General features: G+C 38.0%; 1 protein-coding gene across 1 annotated transcript in view; it reads left to right on the forward strand.

Moving 5' to 3' along the window:
* LOC102597617 (probable acyl-activating enzyme 17, peroxisomal) overlaps window positions 1–18,258 on the forward strand; it is a 24,552-nt gene extending 6,294 nt beyond the window's left edge. The window contains exons 4-14 of the mRNA XM_006345276.2: window positions 1,536–1,740; window positions 2,953–2,993; window positions 3,139–3,264; window positions 4,167–4,240; window positions 13,580–13,800; window positions 14,345–14,439; window positions 14,732–14,948; window positions 17,251–17,376; window positions 17,454–17,552; window positions 17,706–17,918; window positions 17,992–18,258. Coding sequence (XP_006345338.1) covers window positions 1,536–1,740; window positions 2,953–2,993; window positions 3,139–3,264; window positions 4,167–4,240; window positions 13,580–13,800; window positions 14,345–14,439; window positions 14,732–14,948; window positions 17,251–17,376; window positions 17,454–17,552; window positions 17,706–17,918; window positions 17,992–18,102 — 1,528 coding nt within the window. The 3' untranslated portion in view covers window positions 18,103–18,258. The remainder of the gene's footprint in view (window positions 1–1,535; window positions 1,741–2,952; window positions 2,994–3,138; window positions 3,265–4,166; window positions 4,241–13,579; window positions 13,801–14,344; window positions 14,440–14,731; window positions 14,949–17,250; window positions 17,377–17,453; window positions 17,553–17,705; window positions 17,919–17,991) is intronic.
* Window positions 18,259–19,024: the final 766 nt, after the last annotated feature.

Below are 19,024 nucleotides of genomic sequence, written 5' to 3' on the forward strand. Positions count from 1 at the left end.
ATATGCTTACTTGCACGATTACGAAGGAACTCATTATATTCCTTTAGAGTAGCAGGATCATAACTGGGTGGTGGACCATGCAAATTATGACATATGTCACGAGTGTGTCCAGACTTGTGACAATAACTACACTTGGATCTAGGCTTTCCAAGACGACCTTCTCCTCGTCGATTCTCCATAGATTGATATACTCGTTTTTCTATGGTTTGAGATGCGAGAGCAGAGGAATCAAAGGTCGGTGATGAAACTACTTTGTGGCTGGGAGGCGCGGCAATACGAAGTAGATGAGAGAATAATTCATCAATTGTAGGAATTGTAGGACTAGCTAAAATCTGATCACGCACTGAATCATGGTCAGTAGAGAGTCCAGCAAGTGTAAGAACTAGAAACAACGTTTGTCTGTGTTCTTGTTGTTTGTCCACATTTGTAGTGATTGGCATCAACGTGTCAAATTCCTCCATGACTGATTGTACCTGACCCAAGTAAGTAGACATATCGGATTCTTGTTTCTTTAAGCTAGTCATTCTAGATATCACATCATAGAATCGAGATATATCATTAGTATATAAAGCACGAGCCTTTTCCCAAACTGAATAACATGTTTGGGATGAGTGAAACAAGGGCATCAACTTGGAATCGATAGATCGCCATAGGAGACTACATAATTGAGCATCAACCTTCTCCCATTGTGCTTTGACGTAATTATCTGTCTCACTAGCCTTTGCCTTTTCATCTACCACACAAGTATTGTTGGTTAAGTGATCATGAACGCCTTGCCCCTTGCACCATAACTCAACCGAGGAAGCCCAGGCTAAATAGTTTGAGCTTCCCATTAATGGTTCTGAAGTGATCATAGCACTTGAACTACCTATATTCTTGGAGCCAAAAATATCAATCCCTAAAGACATATTATGAATTTAGAGAGAGGAAAAAAAATAAGGCTGGTCAGAATCTGGAAAAAAAAAAAAAAGTGCAGTCGTCGAAAATTAGGTTTGACTGCCCGAAACTGGTTGGAATAAGAAAATAAATATACAGTTTACCTCGGAATGGAGAGGCGACCTCAATGAAAAAAAATTGGTCGAAAAAACTGGCCGGAAAGTGTCGCACGCGTCGGCGTGTGATGCGCGTGGTGACGAGACCCTGGAACTCCTGGCGGCGCGTGAGGGCGCGTGACTCGGTGAAACTCAGAGGAGCTCACTGGGATTTGCTCGCCTGAGTGTTCCGCACCTCATGGTGGTGTGGGTTGTTGCACTACACTTGTAAAACGAGACAACAATGCAAACCAGCCGTTGACAGTCACTGGATTCTGATTTCCTTTTTTTTTTCTTTCTCACCAATGCTCTGATACCATGTGAGAAATATAAGGAAAAAATACTATTGAATTGTTGCTGTAATAATTACATAGAGAACCCTATTTATAGACACTATATAATACAATTCCTTACCAAATAGGAGACTATAAACTATTCCTAGTTTGTGTAGGATTGTGTTTTCCTATTCTATTCTAACACTCACAGTTATAACTGTTCTTACAGGGAAGTTGCATATGCTCTTGAAAGCCTGGGTTTGGAGAAAGGATCTGCCATAGCTATAGATATGCCGATGGATGTTAATTCTGTGGTGATCTACTTGGCTATTGTTCTTGCTGGTTATGTAGTTGTGTCCATTGCTGATAGTTTTGCCCCAAGTGAAATTTCGACAAGGCTCATCTTATCAAAAGCAAAAGCAATTTTTACTCAGGTGCTCTATTTATTGAATGAGGATATTTTTTTTAGCTATTGTATCATATATATGTTATCTTTTAAGGTCATTAGAATTTCATTGGATGAATTCAAGTTTCTAGCTCCTTCCTATGCTAGCAGTTCTACACTAAGAAAAGACAGGGTTGTGAAGGCAGGACCCACACTAGTGCATTGATTTTGATGCACCAGATAACATAGTACGGCATTCAAAATCTTATGGTATTGGATGGTTTTATAGTCAGTCATTCAACAATTTATCAGATAATAACCCAAAATTAACGAAGAATTGAGGAAAAAATGTTAAAAAATGTAACTATAAAATGCATTAAAGAAGTGGATACAAATGAGTTCTAAAAAATATTGTGTTTCTATTTTAGATTAAATTAGGCAATATATGAAGATCATATGTGAGACCAAATTAGCAGGACAGCAGACCGGTTGTAAAATCATGGGTTGATATCTTCTTAAAATATTTAGATATGATAGTATTGGATATAACCAATTTACGTACAGATGATCAGGAAGATTTATGAAGCAGTTGCCTAATCAATTTATGTTGTTTCATTATTTTTAAATCTTTTTGGAGAATTTAGTTTGTTAAGCATGTAAAGACCAGTTGATGCGTTAAAATGATGAAAGAACTTCATTTGAGACTCAAAGCTGGTAAACACTTTTTCTTTTATTCTAAAAAAATAATACATATATAAAGAAATGTAGGAATGTTTCAAATATTAGCTTCCAGCAAATTTGTTATGGCATCATTTTTAATACTTCGAAAAAATAAAACAGTTTGATCGTGGAGAAGTAAACTCTTCATACTCATGAACGTTGGGTCTTTTTTGTCTAATTTTCTCTATTAAGGGCATTTGGAGAATTTCCAAAGAGCTCCAGTATTTTAAGAATAGGCTTCCAAAAATCTAGTTGGATTAACATTCATGGGAGTATCCAGTGCAGAAACACTATTTTGTGGCTCTATTATTTGATCATTGCTTCTTATGGACTCCCCTATGATCAAATTGTACTTATTTTAGATTTTATTCCTTAAGTTCAACAAAATTCAAATGGTGAAATTTGGTACAAATCATTATTCCTCATTCTTATTACTCCTTTTGGCATATGCAGCTGCACTCATTTTGCTTCCCATTTGTTTGTTATTACTAATTATTGGTGCTTTTCTTGTTTAATTTCGTTCTGTCAATGATGTGTACAGGATTTTATTCCCCGCGGAGAAAAAAAGATACCCTTGTACAGGTCATCTCTCTCCTCTCTTTCTGCTTCAGACATTATGAACTGTATCGAGGTTCATGCAAGCTTAACTGCTAGCGCCAGTAGTAAATTATGCATTTCCCTTTTTTTCATGTCTTCTCTTTCTTGACTCACTTGTTGAAAACTACAGTCGAGTTGTTGAAGCTCATTCACCGATGGCAATTGTGATTCCCAATAGAGCCTCCAGCTTGAGCATAGAATTACGTGATGGTGACATCTCTTGGCCTGACTTTTTAGACAGAGTGAAAGATTCCAAGTAAGAACTCCTGCCACAGAGATTCTTATCATTTCTTTGTACATGTTTAATCTAGGAAAAGGACAATATAGTGCTTGTTCTTTATTTTGTCATAATTGTTACCAATGAATTGGGTCAGAGTTTGGAATGTTGTATCAACTTCTTCTTCTAAGCATTAAGAAGTGTGTAAGATGAGTTCCATCCGCATTGCCCTGAGCTAAGAATACAAGGGGGAGTAACAGAGAAAGGGAATAGAAACAGAACAATCAGAAATTTACATGATAAATTAACACATGATATTACTACCACCTTTGGGCCTAGATCAATCAGAATGCAGGAAGGACAAGAGCCGGTGCAAGAGTAAATAAAAAGATGCGGCATTGATGGTGTAATTTATCCCCAGGAGGATATTAAAAAATTTAGTGGAGGGGCCAATCAGAATATGTTAAGCCTCGTTGACAAGAGGAAGGAAGTAGATACCCTCAGAATTCTATCTTGATCATTTTGGATAACTAGATAGGTTTGTTTAGATTTCTTCAAGGATACTAATCGTCAACACATGTTTCATCTTCGTTTGCAACCTCCTAATTGTTTTCTAGTGTTAGGGAGAGGAATCTTCGCACATGACTTAGTTTAGGAAATTTACAATAGGCTTACATCTTCTACATAACCTCAAACATAACTGGGTGGGCTTGTCCACTCTTAGCTTGTAATTATGGAGGTATCGACAAATGTCTCCCTTCTTGTTTTGTAATCTTTCCTAACTTGCTTTCAACAATGGGTAGGGGTCAGAGCCTAACCCCTACTCCACCTTCTTAGCTAGATTATAAAAAAACAAGTCTACTTTTGTCATCTCTGACTATATGTTCATTTACAAAATGTTACACACATTTCCCATTGAATGCTAGTTGTTTGTAATGCAGGGGACTTGAGTTTGTTGCTGTTGAACAACCTATTGATGCATTTACGAACATTCTGTTCTCATCTGGCACAACAGGTGTAGTAGAAGTAAAACTTATGTCCAATTCTTTCATGCCAATATGCATTTTGGTTTTTGTTTGAACTGCATGTCACTTCCAAAATAATAAAGCTGGGGATATCATTGTGTGAAAACAGGATCGAGTTTTTTTTTTTTTTTTAGGAAGAAAATAGGATCAAGATTCTAGAGTAAGGACAATCTAGAGCCTGAAAGGAAGTGGAAGGCAATAATGACTTAACTCATAGCATTAGGGAAGTTACTTGCCCTAGTCTACTGTGGTTTAAGGTGGTACAATAATGAGGAAGATGAGTGCTGAGATTGACGCATACTTGTTACGATGATAATGTGAAGTGGAGGAGAAAATAAGAGAGAGCTCGACTTGAATTCCCTCTAGGCATTGGAATTTATAAGAATCGGGTTACTTGAATAAACAAGAAAATTACGCGGAAGCAAAAGTACAATGATTAAAGACCTTAATTGAAAGATATGTGAAATTTGTGAATAAATCCCTAAATTTCAAGATAAAGTGCTAGGAACTCTAAATGATCTTAATATTCAAATTAGCGGATTAAAACTAATTATGATACTAATATAGTTAATTCAAGAACTTCGATCAAAAAGTGATCTAGACCTTTATTTCAGTGAAATTAGAGACAACAATTAGTATAAGACTAATTACCTTCTTTAATTTACTTAAGCAGAAACCAAATATATTAAGTTAATCATTAATTCTACCTCTTAAAGTATCATTCTTATAAAGTTATATGATAAACCCATAGTCACCACACACAAGTGTAAAGAAGAGAAATGTCTCAAATAATATTAATCATGTTTAAATTTGAGAACTATAATCACGTGATTTTCCAAGTAATTTTTGGAATGGGGATTTATTATCTAGGTGGGAGGTTGGTAGACGGTTGATGAGGTAGACAGTGTGGTGACACGCGAAAGTCCAAAATTGGGTGGGAAGGGATGCCTCATGTAAGAGTGTTCTTGCAGTTTCAATGATATGGCGATGTCGTCGTTCTGCAAGTGCAACTCGTTGAGGCGTATAAGGTGTTCAATGCCGTGAAGTGAAAGATAGGAGTCAAGACTTTTATAGTGTTCTTGCAGTTTCAATGATATGGTGATGTCATCGTTCTGCAGGTGCAACACGTTGAGGTGTATAAGGTGGGTTGAAAAGGTGTTCAATGCCGTGAAGTGAAAGATAGGAGTCAAGACTTTTATACTCTCCTCCGCCATCAGTGTAAAGTGATAAAATTTTGGTGTCAAAATGTTTTTCCATCAAAGGATGGAAATTTTGAAAGATCTCTTTAACTTCACCTTTTTTTGTTAATGTATAGAGCCAAGTATATTTAGTATATTGGTCAACAAAAATACAATAATATAGGTTCTTATCAAGAGATAAAATCGGTGATGGCCCCCATAAATCACTAAATATAATTTGAAGAGGCTTAGAGCTACGCAGTGAGAGTTGGGAAAAAGGATGCCGATGGGCTTTATTTGTGATAATGATGCAAGTGTATTTCACTTCATACTCAAAATGGTAGATTACACCTAGAATATATACACAAAGCTAGACACAAAAGGTCAGGAGCATATCCCTGATAGGTTACCTACCATACCTATAATACCTACAATACTTGACTATTATCTTACACAATCTAATAGTTGAAATACTCTTTGACAATATCTTAACACTCCCCCTCAAGCTAAAGCGTACATGTCATATGCTCCAAGCTTGCTGCAAATGTATTCAACCCGAGTTCCTCTAAGGGAATTGGTAAGAATATCTGCCAATTGGTCATTTGAACAAACAAAGCTAGTGGCATTGCATCCAGACTCAATCTTTTGCCTAATGAAATGACAATCCACCTCTATATTTTTCGTTCTTTCATGGAAAACTGGATTTGAGGCAATATGAAGGGTAGCCTGAATGTCACATATAAGCTTCATCAGTTTGAATTCAACACATTTCAACTCTTGAAGAAGTTGTTTCAACCAAATAAGATTGGATGTAGCAAGAGCCATAGCTCGATATTTTGCTTCTGCACTAGATCTTGCAACGACATCTTGCTTTTTACTTTTCCAAGAGATTAAATTGCCTCCAATCATGACACAATACCCGGAAGTAGAACGTCTATCCGTTGGAGAACCTGCCCAATCCGCATTAGAATATCCAATGATGTCAGCATGACCTTTGTCTTCATATAACAATCCTTGTCATGGAGCTCTTTTGATGTATCTGAGGATGCGAATTACTTACTGCATCCCAATGATCTTTACATGGAGCTTGGAGAAACTGACTAACCACACTGCAAATGAAATATCCGGGCATGTAATAGTTAGATAATTCAATTTACCAACCAAACTTCGATATCTACCAGGATCTTCCAATGGCTCCCCCTGTCCAGGAACGAGTTTGATGTTTGGATCCATAGGAGTGTCAATAGGTTTGCAATTTAACATGCATGTCTCCTCTAATATGTCCAAAGCATATTTTCTTTGTGAGATAGCAATACTTGTCTTGGATTGTGCTACCTCAATTCCGAAAAAATACTTTAACTTCCCCAAATCTTTGGTTTGAAAGTGACTGAACAAATGCCTCTTTAGCTGAGATATTCCTTCTAGATCATTTCTAGTTATGACAATGTCGTCAACATAAACGACCAAATACATGTTCTTTTCTGGGCCATTATGTCGATAGAAAATAGAGTGATCTGCTTTACTTCGAGACATCCCAAATTGTTGGACAACAGAGCTAAATCTGCCAAACCATGCTCTCGGAGATTGCTTGAGGCTATATAGTGAACGCTTGAGACGGCATACTAAGTTCGACTCCCCCTGAGCAACAAATCCAGGAGGTTGCTCCATATAAACTTCCTCAGCAAGTTCACCATGCAAAAAGGCATTCTTAATATCTAGTTGATGAAGCGGCCAATGATGCATTGCTGCCAAGGAAATAAGTAGTCGGACAAATGCAATTTTGGCAACTGGAGAGAATGTGTCACCATAGTCAAGACCATAAATCTGTGTGTACCCTTTGGCAACAAGGTGAGCTTTCAGCCGATCAATTGTTCCATTTGAACCCACCTTTACGGTATAAATCCATCGACTTCCAACAATAGATTTCCCCTTCGGTAACTGGACCAATTCCCAAGTGTTATTTGTCTGTAAAGCATTCATCTCTTCGATCATAGCATCTCTCCACCCTGGATGTTCCAATGCTTTACTAACAATCTTTGGTATAGGTACAGTAGATAGGGTAGTTACAAAGGTATAATATAATGGGGACAACCGATGATAACTTAAGCAGTTATATCTCGGTTGTTGATTTTGAGTAGTACGTATACCTTCGCGTATGGCAATTGGTGGGGTTGTTGCATCTGATCAAGTCATGACTGGAGCAGGTGACGATGAGTCATCAGGAGCTACTAATGTATCTGTACTAGGAGTAGTATTATCATTGTTATCACTAAGAGGACGAGCACGTCGGGTGTATACTTGAAGAGGAGGATGAGTGGTTTGAGGGTTGTTTGGAAGATTGACTTGTGGTAGAGGAAGTATAGGTACTGGCAGAATTTGAGGAATTAATTTTTTGCTTGTAGTGCTTGGTGTAAAATAGGGAGATGTTTCAAAAAAATGTTACATCTACAGTGATAAAATATTTATTTGTTTTTGGATCATAGCACTTGTAACCTTTTTGGTGACGAGAGTATCCTAGAAATACACACTTAATTGATTTTGGTTGGAGTTTGTCATTTCTAGTACTTAGATCATGGACAAAGCAAGTACATCCAAACACTCTCAAAGGTAGACGATAGGGATTTCGACCTGGAAAGAGAATTGAGTGAGGACTTTGATGTTGCAACACAGTGGAGGGCATTCTATTTATCAAATAGCAAGCAGTGAGAACGGCATCCCCCCAAAAACAAAGAAGAACATGATGGTGTATAAGTAAAGTACGAGCAGTTTCAATGAGATGCCTATTTTTACGTTCGGCGACCCCATTTTGTTGAGGAGTATATGCACAAGAAGTCTGGTGAGTGATTCCCTGAGACGACATGAAACTGGCAAAAGGAGATGATAAGTACACCTTGGCATTATCACTGCGTAATACCTTTATTGAAACACCAAATTGATTTCTTCTCTCAACATACAATTTTTGAAAAATAGAGAATACTTTGGAACGATTTTTCATTAAAAACACCCATGTGCAACGGGAAATATCATCAATAAAATACTGAAATCCTAAACTTGAAACAACACGACTAGGGCCCCATACATCTGAGTGAACAATATCAAACATATACACAACCCTGTTATTGACTCTTTTGGGAAACGAAGTGCGACTATGTTTCCTAAGTTGACAAGACTCACATTCAAAAGAAGACAAACTGGAAAGACTAGGAATTAATTTTTGAAGTTTTGCAAGACTCGGGTGACCATGACGGTTGTGGAGAAGGTCTGTTGAGGTAGTGGAAGTGAAGGCAACTGGTGGTGGTGATTTTGACATGTAATACAGTCCCTGTGACTCATATCCTGTTCCAATCACCTTCCCCGTTTTCCGGTCCTGTACAACAACATAGTCAGCCAAAATAGTGACACCGCAATTGAGGTGTTTCGTTAATTTGCTAATAGAAATCAAATTAATTGAACATTCAGGAGCAAATAAAATCGAGTTTAAGGAAATAGAGGGAAGAAGTTGCACGTCCCCTATTCCGTTTACTGCAGTTGTTGATCCATTAGCAAGGGTAACTGCAGACAGGGTTGTGGAATGAATGATATTTGAAAAAAGATTCTTATTACCAGAGATATGGTCAGATGCACTAGAATCTAATATCCATGGGCAAGTGGGCGAAGACCTAGTTAGACAAGCAACAAAATTACCATTTTGTGAGGTTCCAGATAAAGGTGATTGTCGTGTAGCTGCTTGATACTGCAAGTAGTCACTGTAATCTGCTCCAGACAAAGTAATGGAATTGACCAGTTGTCCATCTGTGTCTTTATGGTTTTGAACCATGTGAGTTGTACTCCGATTGTTAGTACGCGGTGGTCGACCATGCAATTTCCAACAAGATTGTCGAGTATGGCCTGGCCTGTTGCAATAGTTGCAATAGGGTCTAGAGTTCCTACTGTCCCCCCTTTGATGGACATTTAGTTCCTGTGGATTTCATTTTTCACATCTAATATAGATGTCTCAACGTTATTGGTCTCAATTGTTTCTGAACCAATACGCAATAATTGAGCTAAAACATCGATTAAGGAAGGAACTGAGGAACTTGCCAAGATTTGATCTTTTACCGGTGTCAGATCAGATCTTAAGTCCTTTCAGTGCTAAAACCATAAAGAACTTGTCTCTTTGTTGCTCCTGTGTGATGACACTTTCAGAGAGTGGCATGAGAGAATCGAATTGATCTTTCAAGGTATTTATCTGTCCTAAATAACTTGCCATATCTTGATTATTCTGCTGAAGTTGGACTAAGTCTGAGACAACCTTGTATATACGTTGCATATCATTCGTATACAAAGTCTTAGCTTTAGTCCAAACTTTATAGCAAGTTTTACAAGATTGAAATAGGTTGAGTAATTTAGGATCCAAAGAGTTCCATAAATGATTGCATAATTGAGCATCAATTCGAGTCCACTTAGTCCTTTCACTAGCAACAATATCACTAGTATTTTTAACTAAATGATCCTCATATCATTGTCCCATAAACCACATCTCAACAGATGAAGACCACGGTGTGTAATTATTACTACCTTCCAACTTCACAGTAGTAATAACAGGAGAACTTGAAATAGAGGGAAACATTGATCTGATATCACCTGAAGATTCAATCTTTTCAGAGACTTCAATTAGAGATTTACCTTTCTTTGACATTATGGCTTCAACAACTAGATGATATACAAAAAAAAGGTGATTGGTGAAAAGAACGCGAAACAGAAAAAGAGAAGAACAAAGTTCCTCTTTATGACTGGAGATCTGGTTGAGACCTTTTCTGATCAGAACTGAACCAGAAATTTACCGGAAAAAGAAGAAGGATGAAACAGAAGAATGACTGGAGATCTGGTTGAGTCCTTTTTCAGATTGGAACTGAACCAGAAATTTGCCGAAAAAAGAAGAAGAAAGAAACAGCCTATGAAGTGACTGTTTTTGCTCAAAAACTATTCCGGTTGCCGAATATTATTGGAGACGTGATGGGTAAGACTAGAATGAATGATTGACCCTCACAACTTGGAATGAAAGAGTGAGATGGTAGGAAAAATCTGCCGAAGTGGCTTATAGTAAAAGAAGATGTCGGAATAGTCACCGGAAGATCTATTGGGATAGTTACCGGAAAGGCAACTTGAGACTCTATAGAAACAACAGAGGCTCTGATACCATGATAATGATGCAAGTGTATTTCACTTCATACTCAAAATGATAGATTACACCTAGAATATATACACAAAGCTAGCACAAAAGGCCAAGAGCATATCCCTGATAGGTTACCTACCATACCTATAATACCTACAATATTTGACTATTACACATTGCCTACAATACTTGACTATTATCTTATACCCAATCTAATAGTTGAAATACTCTTTGACAATATCTTAACAATTAGATAAACAAGAATTACAATGAAAAGGTTTGTCTCGCTCATGAAACGGTAACAAGAACTTACTCCCTCTGTCCCATTTTATATGTCACCTTTTTACTTTACACTTGCATTAAGAAATGATATAACTTTACCCTTTTACCCTTATTTAATGTTTTCTTAAGTTAACTTTATAATAAATGATGAGTACATTTTAAAGATTAATTAACTAATCTATCAAGGGCATAATAGGCAATATATGGTAATTTATGCATAAATTTTATAAAATGACAAGTATTGTGGTCCAGCTATTTATAGAAAGGGATAACATATAAAATGGGACGGAGGGAGTATTTAAAATAAACCTAAGAACTCTAGAGTGAGGATGACCAAGACGTTGGAACCAAGTAGTGAGAGGAATGGATGTAGTGGTCATGTGAGCTTGGGGAGGTGGGACAGGCCACTCATACAGTCCATTTTTGGTCCGGCCGTGCACCAGTGGTTTCCGCGTTTTCAAATCCTTCACAACAAAGTCAAAAGGAAAAAATTCAATCGACTTTAGATTGTCTTGACAAAATTTAGAAACAGAGAGAAGCTTACGTTTAATGGTAGGAGCACAGAGAGTGTGGGTTAGTTTAAAATATTATTTGATGCATTTAATTGAGTAAAATTAGTGTGAGAAATAGGAATTTTATTACCATCACCCATGGAGACATCCTCGTTACTGTGGTACGGTTGTAGGTTGTGTGGCTCTGTGGTGATGTGATGGGTGGCTCCCGAGTCAACTATCCAGGGGTTGGTGGCAACAGTAAACCTAGCTGCATAGTTGGCTTTGGTTTCAAAGTGATTGTGAGACTTCGAGCGGCAAACATTGGCGGTGTGGCCTATCCTATTACATAGTTGACAACGAGTAACGCCGTTTGGATTTGAGTTAGACTGCCAGTGTGGTGGAGTATTTGGTCGTGAGTTCTGACGCCATTGTTGAGAATTGGTTGTCTGCCTGCGATTGTTGTGATTATTGGTGTTGTTTTTGGTGGGAGTGGCGGCTGCAGCAGTGATAGGACTGGACAACTTCTTAGCATCCTCGTGGCGAAGGAAGAGTTCATAGTCTAGTAGTTTTTCAAACAATTCCTCATAGGGATAGTCGTATCACGTGCACGAATGGCAGAAGATATCTCTCGAAACTCAGGCCCCAGACCACTTAGTATTTTGACTATGAGTTCAGGATTGGACACAGGAGCACCAACAGTGGTTAACTCATCCGAAAGGGACCGAATATTGTGAAGATATTCAGTGATGGAGCGAGAGTCCTTAGTGACATGGGAAAGCAGATCACGCAAACTGAAGAGCTGAGTTTGAGACTTGTTCGCGTAAGTGGTATGCAAAGCATCCCAAGCTGATTTAGCCGAGTCAGCGGTAGCAACAGTAGAAGCAATAGTGGGTTCGACAGAAGCCATAAGGGCATTCTGGATGAGTTTGTCTTGGCGGAACAAAGGTAAGAACGCATGATTAGGAGATATGTTCGTACCGAGTGCAATCGTGCGATTGGGTGCCAGAGTGGTCCCATCGAGATGGCCAAAGAGGTTGTAGCCATACATAAGCATGGAGAATTGGGCTTTCCAGGTGGCGAAGTTGTGACCACCGCTTAGTTTAATGGGTAGTTGGGAAGCAGGATTGAACTGAATGATTATTTTACTACCCATTGTGTTATCAGCATTGACAACTGTTGGATTATTGCCATTGTTGTTCCCATTGGGATTGGTCATTGTTGCTGATCTGTGTGAGGAGAAGGAAGGAAAAAAAGTTGGATCGTTCTCGTTAGAGCGTGAAGAGCCCTGATACGATATAATGACTGGGTATAAGTTGAAAGACGATAATATATTAATGAAGACAGAAAGTTGCTTAAATAGAATTACAGTGGAAAGGCTCCTAAACGAACTGAAGTAATAAAACCTAACTAGACAATAACTGCTGAAATTTAATCCTAAATAAACAGGGATAGGGACTGCTCAAACTTAATACGACTAAATAACTAAACTGACTCGTGATGTTCCAATACACTTAAGGTGTCTCACTGTAGCATCATTAAACTGGGGCCTCTCACGTGAACAACACTATAAAGAGGGAAAATAGTACTTTGGAATGGATAGTGTAAAGGAAGGCCTGATGTACAGCTTATATTTGAAAATTACCCTAACCTAACAAGAAAGCTCCCATGATTGTAGAGCATCCAAATGTTTCTCCAGTCAAGAACTGCAAGACCACACTTTGCTAAGGCTGCTTGTACTACTCAGAATCTAGAATATTTTGGGTCAAGAGTGATATGCAGGTGGTTGTGCAAAGTTGGAAGCGAGATCTGAGTGTTTGTATAAGTTGTGCTTGCAGGGGTGGTTTACATGATGTTGGATTCCAGTTTAGTGTGATTCTTGGGTTTCCAAGGGAATTGCCTGTCTTGTTTCTGTTTTGGTACTGACACTTCTCTTTCTTTTGTGAGGGAAGGTTGAGAGGGAGGTGAGTGGGTGTAGAATCCTTTTTTTCATAACAAATTAAGGGTTGAAGAAATCACATCAATATGGTTGTTACATTCACATATAGATATCCTCTTTCTAAACAAGAACGGATAATTTAGTAGTCAAGTCAACTGTCGAACTGAAATGGCAGCATAATATCCTCTTTATGTTTACCAATTGATTATCAAGAATTCATTGAATTGGTAACGCAAATGAAGCAATTGAATAAATGGTCACAACTAAAATCCTAAATGGTCCAGGAGATCCGAAGGCAATTCCATGGACTCTCCTCACACCTTTCAAGGCGGCTGCTGATGGGTGGTGCCATATGGATATTAAAAATGGCGATGTTGTTGCTTGGCCAACTAATCTTGGGTGGATGATGGGACCTTGGCTCGTTTATGCTCCATTGTTGAATGGGGCATCCATTGCCTTGTATAATGGATCTCCCCTTGGTTCTGGCTTTGCTAAGTTTGTACAGGTTAATTTCTTTCGTTGTTATACTTCCTTGGTCTCCTTTTTCGTGTTGAATGACTCGGTGAAAATCACTCTGTATCACAATTATATGCATTTGAGATAATTGTGTCAGCTAATATCATGTTGCTTTGTTATCTTCTAATCTGGTGTATTTTCTTATTGTAAGCTAGGGAAGGTATCTATTTATTTGTCTTTTGAACCTACTTTTATCTCTTCCTACGTGCATTAGCCTTGCAACTATACTTTGGGTGGACTATCAGGAAACTAAACAGGCTAAGTTTCTTAATTCCTAGATTTAATTGAAAAGGAAAAAAATGATGAGTAGAAAGACAACACTCTATTGCATGTACAGTTTTACAATTTTATAATTTTATTGCTAAGCTTGTGGGTTCTCACCAACCCAACAGAAGTGAACTAATCGAGGCATCACAATATTTGATAGATATGGTATTTTAAAATCTTTTATTCATCGCAAACCTACATTGTTTAAATGTTGAATACCTTTAGTTATTTATGCTCATGAAAAATCTCCCTTGCAAATTAACCAGGATGCTAAAGTAACTATGCTTGGGGTGATTCCAAGTATAGTGAGGACTTGGAAAGCGAAAAATTCTCCTGATGGCTATGATTGGTCGACCATCCGGTAGTTTCTAAGCAATCTCTCATTATGTTTTTGTTTCACAAAGAGCTCTATTGGTATCTTCGTCCTTGTTTTACTTCTATTTCTGTATCTCCTTGCCTGTTATTTCCTTCCAAATTGACTGAAATTGCGGGGCAAGCTTGCACATGGTTGATTCATGAATTTACATTTCAAAATACGGATATTATATGAAAACAAATATGTTTCCTATGCATATGCACATTAAATGAATTCTGCTCAAGACTATTTTTCCTTTCCCTTTCTTGGGCTTAATGTAGTTCATACATGATCCTAGTTGCTTTGGCTCCACTGGTGAGGCATCTAGCGTGGATGAATATCTTTGGCTAATGGGAAGAGCTGAATATAAACCGATAATCGAGTATTGCGGTGGTACAGAGATTGGTGGCTCCTTTGTCTCTGGGTCAATGTTGCAGCCCCAGTCTTTAGCCGCTTTCAGCACAGCAGTCATGGGATGCAGTCTTCATATTCTTGGCGATGATGGGTTTCCTATAGTAAGCACGATACAACCTTATATTTGGAACATGAGCAAACTGCAATTAACATCATGTGACACATTTTATGCTTGCCTATTAAGTTCTTCTTAAGCTAGTGAGAGTTGAGTGTTTACCAAATGGGATCAGGTCTCTTGCAACTTCAACTTGCTACTTCTGTCTGGGTTCCTCATAAAGAAACCATTCAGATTACTGTTTTATTTGGCCACATCTTAAAACATTCACATCCCCTTAGTGCTTGTTATTGTGATATTTTAATTTGATTGTTAAGAAAATTGACCTTAACTCAACTCCAAATGCTAGCTCGTAAAGTCAGCATTTGATGTAACGGCAATAACAAGAAATTTAGAGGATGGAAATTGAATTTAGGCACAAAGGAAATTCAACAAAGTAGACAATAACTAGATTGAAAGGCCACAAAGTTACCTTCGACACTAGAACCTTAGTACCTAAGCTATAGAACCCATCAAGAAGATAGCCAAATCCCTTTGCTTCCTCACTAAGTTGGAATTGATCCAATAGCTATGCCTACTGTCCTACCAAGTTCATACATCAATATAATCTAACTCTACTAAATTGAGGAAGTAGGGTATTAATACTACGGCTTAAAAGAAGCTAATAAAGTCTAAAATATCTCCAGCTAGGGATTAGAAATATTATGAGACTGAAAAAGGGAAGTTGGAAACGTTGAGGTTATTCTCGAGGTTGCATCTGCGGTGGCGCAATCATGGTCCGGTCTTGGGTAAACTTCCTCTCGATAGTGGACTCTTAAGGCGCGTTTGCGGACCTTTTCAAAGTCAGCACCTTCCGCTTAAGCAGATATCTTGTCACAATCTCAGACTTCTGTTAGGCCTGGTTTCGCCGTGATAGGGAATGGTGTCTGCGGACAAGTCATGATCCAAAAACCGGGGATGCGATGGCACCTATCTAACCCATTGATAGGTAAGCAACCCAAAACATATAATCATAAGTCGAAGCACAATTATGAGAAAATATTAAATAAATCTGAAATAATACCTAATTCAGCCTTTCTCATAAAATTCATAAGAAAATACAGAACTAGATACGGACTCCCCAAAATCTGATGTCACTACTACAAGCCTCTACGAATCATGGAGTACAATCTTGGTCTAGACAATATTGGAAATAAAAACAACATAAAAGAAAGTTTAAGGATAGAAGAGATCTAGAAGTTGCAGGATAGTCAAGCAACTACCTCAAAGTCTCGAGTGAAAGCTCAATCTGCGAACAATCACTGACCATTGGAACTCGGCTCAGAACCTGCACACAATGGTGCCGAAGAAAGCAAGGGTGAGTGCGAAATCCACTAGTACTCCACAACATTGTTGATCGACCCACATTTGAAGGGATGACGAGGGTTGACCCTAAACTGCCCTGTTCCGCTATCTTTCACATATACAACTCATTTTAAGGAAGACACACGCGGACTAAAAGCTAATGTCAACAACAATCACTTAGAGATCAAGTCCAAGTAATCTGAGATCACAGTCAAGTCAAGACAAGACTAAGTAAGCCACTTTCACAATGCCCAATCACGTTCACACCATATCAATGCTATGTAAAGATGAATGAGATGATGCACATGCCTCCTACCTGGCCAAAATTAGAACCTGTATATACCTGCTGCCATACTATATCTAGCTAATTCCATTATGAGATCATCTTCATCGAATGTTGATTGTGGTCAAACTTTTTCAACTTTCCACCCTTCCAAAATGATAACCTCATTCAACCATCAAAATGTACAGAAATCACAAAAATGACTATGGGGGTCGTTATAGGAGATGGTACTCTGCACCAGAAAATTCTGATGCTGCATCAGTAGTTCCAAAAAGCTTTCTGGGATCCAATTTGAGATTTTCCTTTCTTCAGCTTCACTTCTCCATAACTCGACCCATGGCTTTCATCTTCATGAACAAGCCTTTAAGGTACTTGAACTCCCTTTGCTTGGCTTATAGTAAATGGCTTGACAAAGCTTGGCCCCATCAGGTTTGCCCAAGACTATATAAGGTGACAACATAGTTCCCTCCCAATGTAGGGAACTTAATATCCCCCCTCCCTGCATGCCCATGACTGGATATCCAGTGCGTGGACATGGACAGTATAATATAAGGCCTAAAATCGGGTGAACCTAGAATAGGAATAGGCCTAATTTTGATAGCATGTTAAAATCCCATAGGCTAGCTCATGAGGAGAGAATTACCCATAACCAGTAGGGAGACAGTAGTTCATTCTCTCCACTAGTTGGGACGGTTTAACTATTATTTTTCCTTTTGTTTAGCCATCAGATGTTCCTGGGATTGGTGAATTGGCCCTTGGTCCTCTCATGTTTGGAGCTTCAAGTACACTGCTGAACGCGGACCATAATGAGATCTACTTCAAAGGAATGCCTGTTTTGAATGGAAAGGTAATGCATATTATTATCCTGTAGTCTAAGCTATTTTAGTTTTACTAATATCTTGTTTGGCACTATTTGTATCGCAGGTTCTAAGAAGACACGGGGATGTGTTTGAACGTACTTCCAAAGGATATTACCATGCACATGGTCGTGCAGATGATACAATGAACCTAGGGGGCATTAAGGTCTGCATGTAGCCTCGAAATTGAATCCGAAAGTATCTGTTTAGTATTAAGATCCCTGTAAACTATGCATACGAATGGGCATTTGAGTTGTCAGGCATTCCACTTATACTGGATTGTTTCCTTTCCTAAGAGTTCTGCTATTCCATTTGTCAGGTGAGTTCACTTGAGATTGAGCGCATATGCAATGCAGTAGATGAAAATATACTAGAGACAGCAGCAGTTGGAGTACCACCTGCTGCTGGTGGACCTGAGAAGTTGGTAATTGCAGTCGTGTTCAAGGATTCAGATAACTTGGAGCAAAAGTTGGTCAATTTGTTGATTTCTTTCAACACAGCTTTGCAGAGGAAGTTGAATCCATTGTTCAAGGTACATCATAGGCCTGAAAGGTTGCATGTTCGTTAGGATATATTGTTTCATCTAAATACAACAATATGTGCAGGTTTCCAGTATTGTTCCTCTCCCTTCCCTACCAAGAACAGCAACAAATAAAGTCATGAGAAGGGTATTGAGGCAGCAGTTTTCTCAAGCAGATCAAGGTTCCAGACTGTGATCTATATTATTCCCAATGAAGAGACTTTATGTAATAATATAACATAGTAATATGATTCGAATTTTCTTTATTACAGAACAAATCTCACAATGTACAAACTGCAATCCAAGAAGTTGATCCATAGATTTATTGTATTGTATTGTATTGTAACATGTACTTGACATGTGAATTGGATGCATTCTACTGAATGAAATAATCATTTATGCATTCTAAAATGGGGATTACAGGTTTTTATCCATCTGAGTTTCAGGCCAGTTGAATACCTAAAAGTTAGAACTACAATAAGCAATTACTGAATATGGAACCCTAGGTTAAGCTTTGGGCTGGTCTAATGTTTGCCCCATGGAAAACTCCAACTTGTAAAAGAACAAGTCAAGAAACAAATAATTTTGAACTAATCATTTCAAGAACAATAAAACTTCAGAAAATAGTCATAATAAGTTTCTAATTCAATTGCTAGGTCCCAGAGGGTTAAGAATTGACTTAAAGTAAAAAGAATGAACAAAATGGGGTTTCGCTATAGAAGGTAGCAAAGTTGCATGACTTCGCTATACCAAAGGATGGGTTCGCTAATAGTGACCTTTGCTTAAGTCTGTTTTCCAGCTGATCTTGGCAATAACTTAGAATATTCGATCAGAGAACTCCAAGGGTAATTTTTTCAAGACTTTTCTCTCAGGTGATTTAAATCCATTTTTTTAACTGTAGTTCATTTTCTTCGTAGAATCAAAGGGTGAGTTCTTTGTGGAACTTTATGGGTTGAACCATAGGTTAATTATTATTGGGGCAGAATGTAAAATTAGGGTATTTGTGCATTATTTACATTCTTTATTATTATTATTATTATTATTATTATTATTATTATTATTAGTATTATTATTATTATTAGTATTATTATTATGAAGAAAGAATTAATATCCAAATC

Source organism: Solanum tuberosum, unplaced genomic scaffold (genome assembly GCF_000226075.1).
Source record: "Solanum tuberosum cultivar DM 1-3 516 R44 unplaced genomic scaffold, SolTub_3.0 scf00065, whole genome shotgun sequence".
NCBI classification, from domain to species: Eukaryota; Viridiplantae; Streptophyta; class Magnoliopsida; order Solanales; family Solanaceae; genus Solanum; species Solanum tuberosum.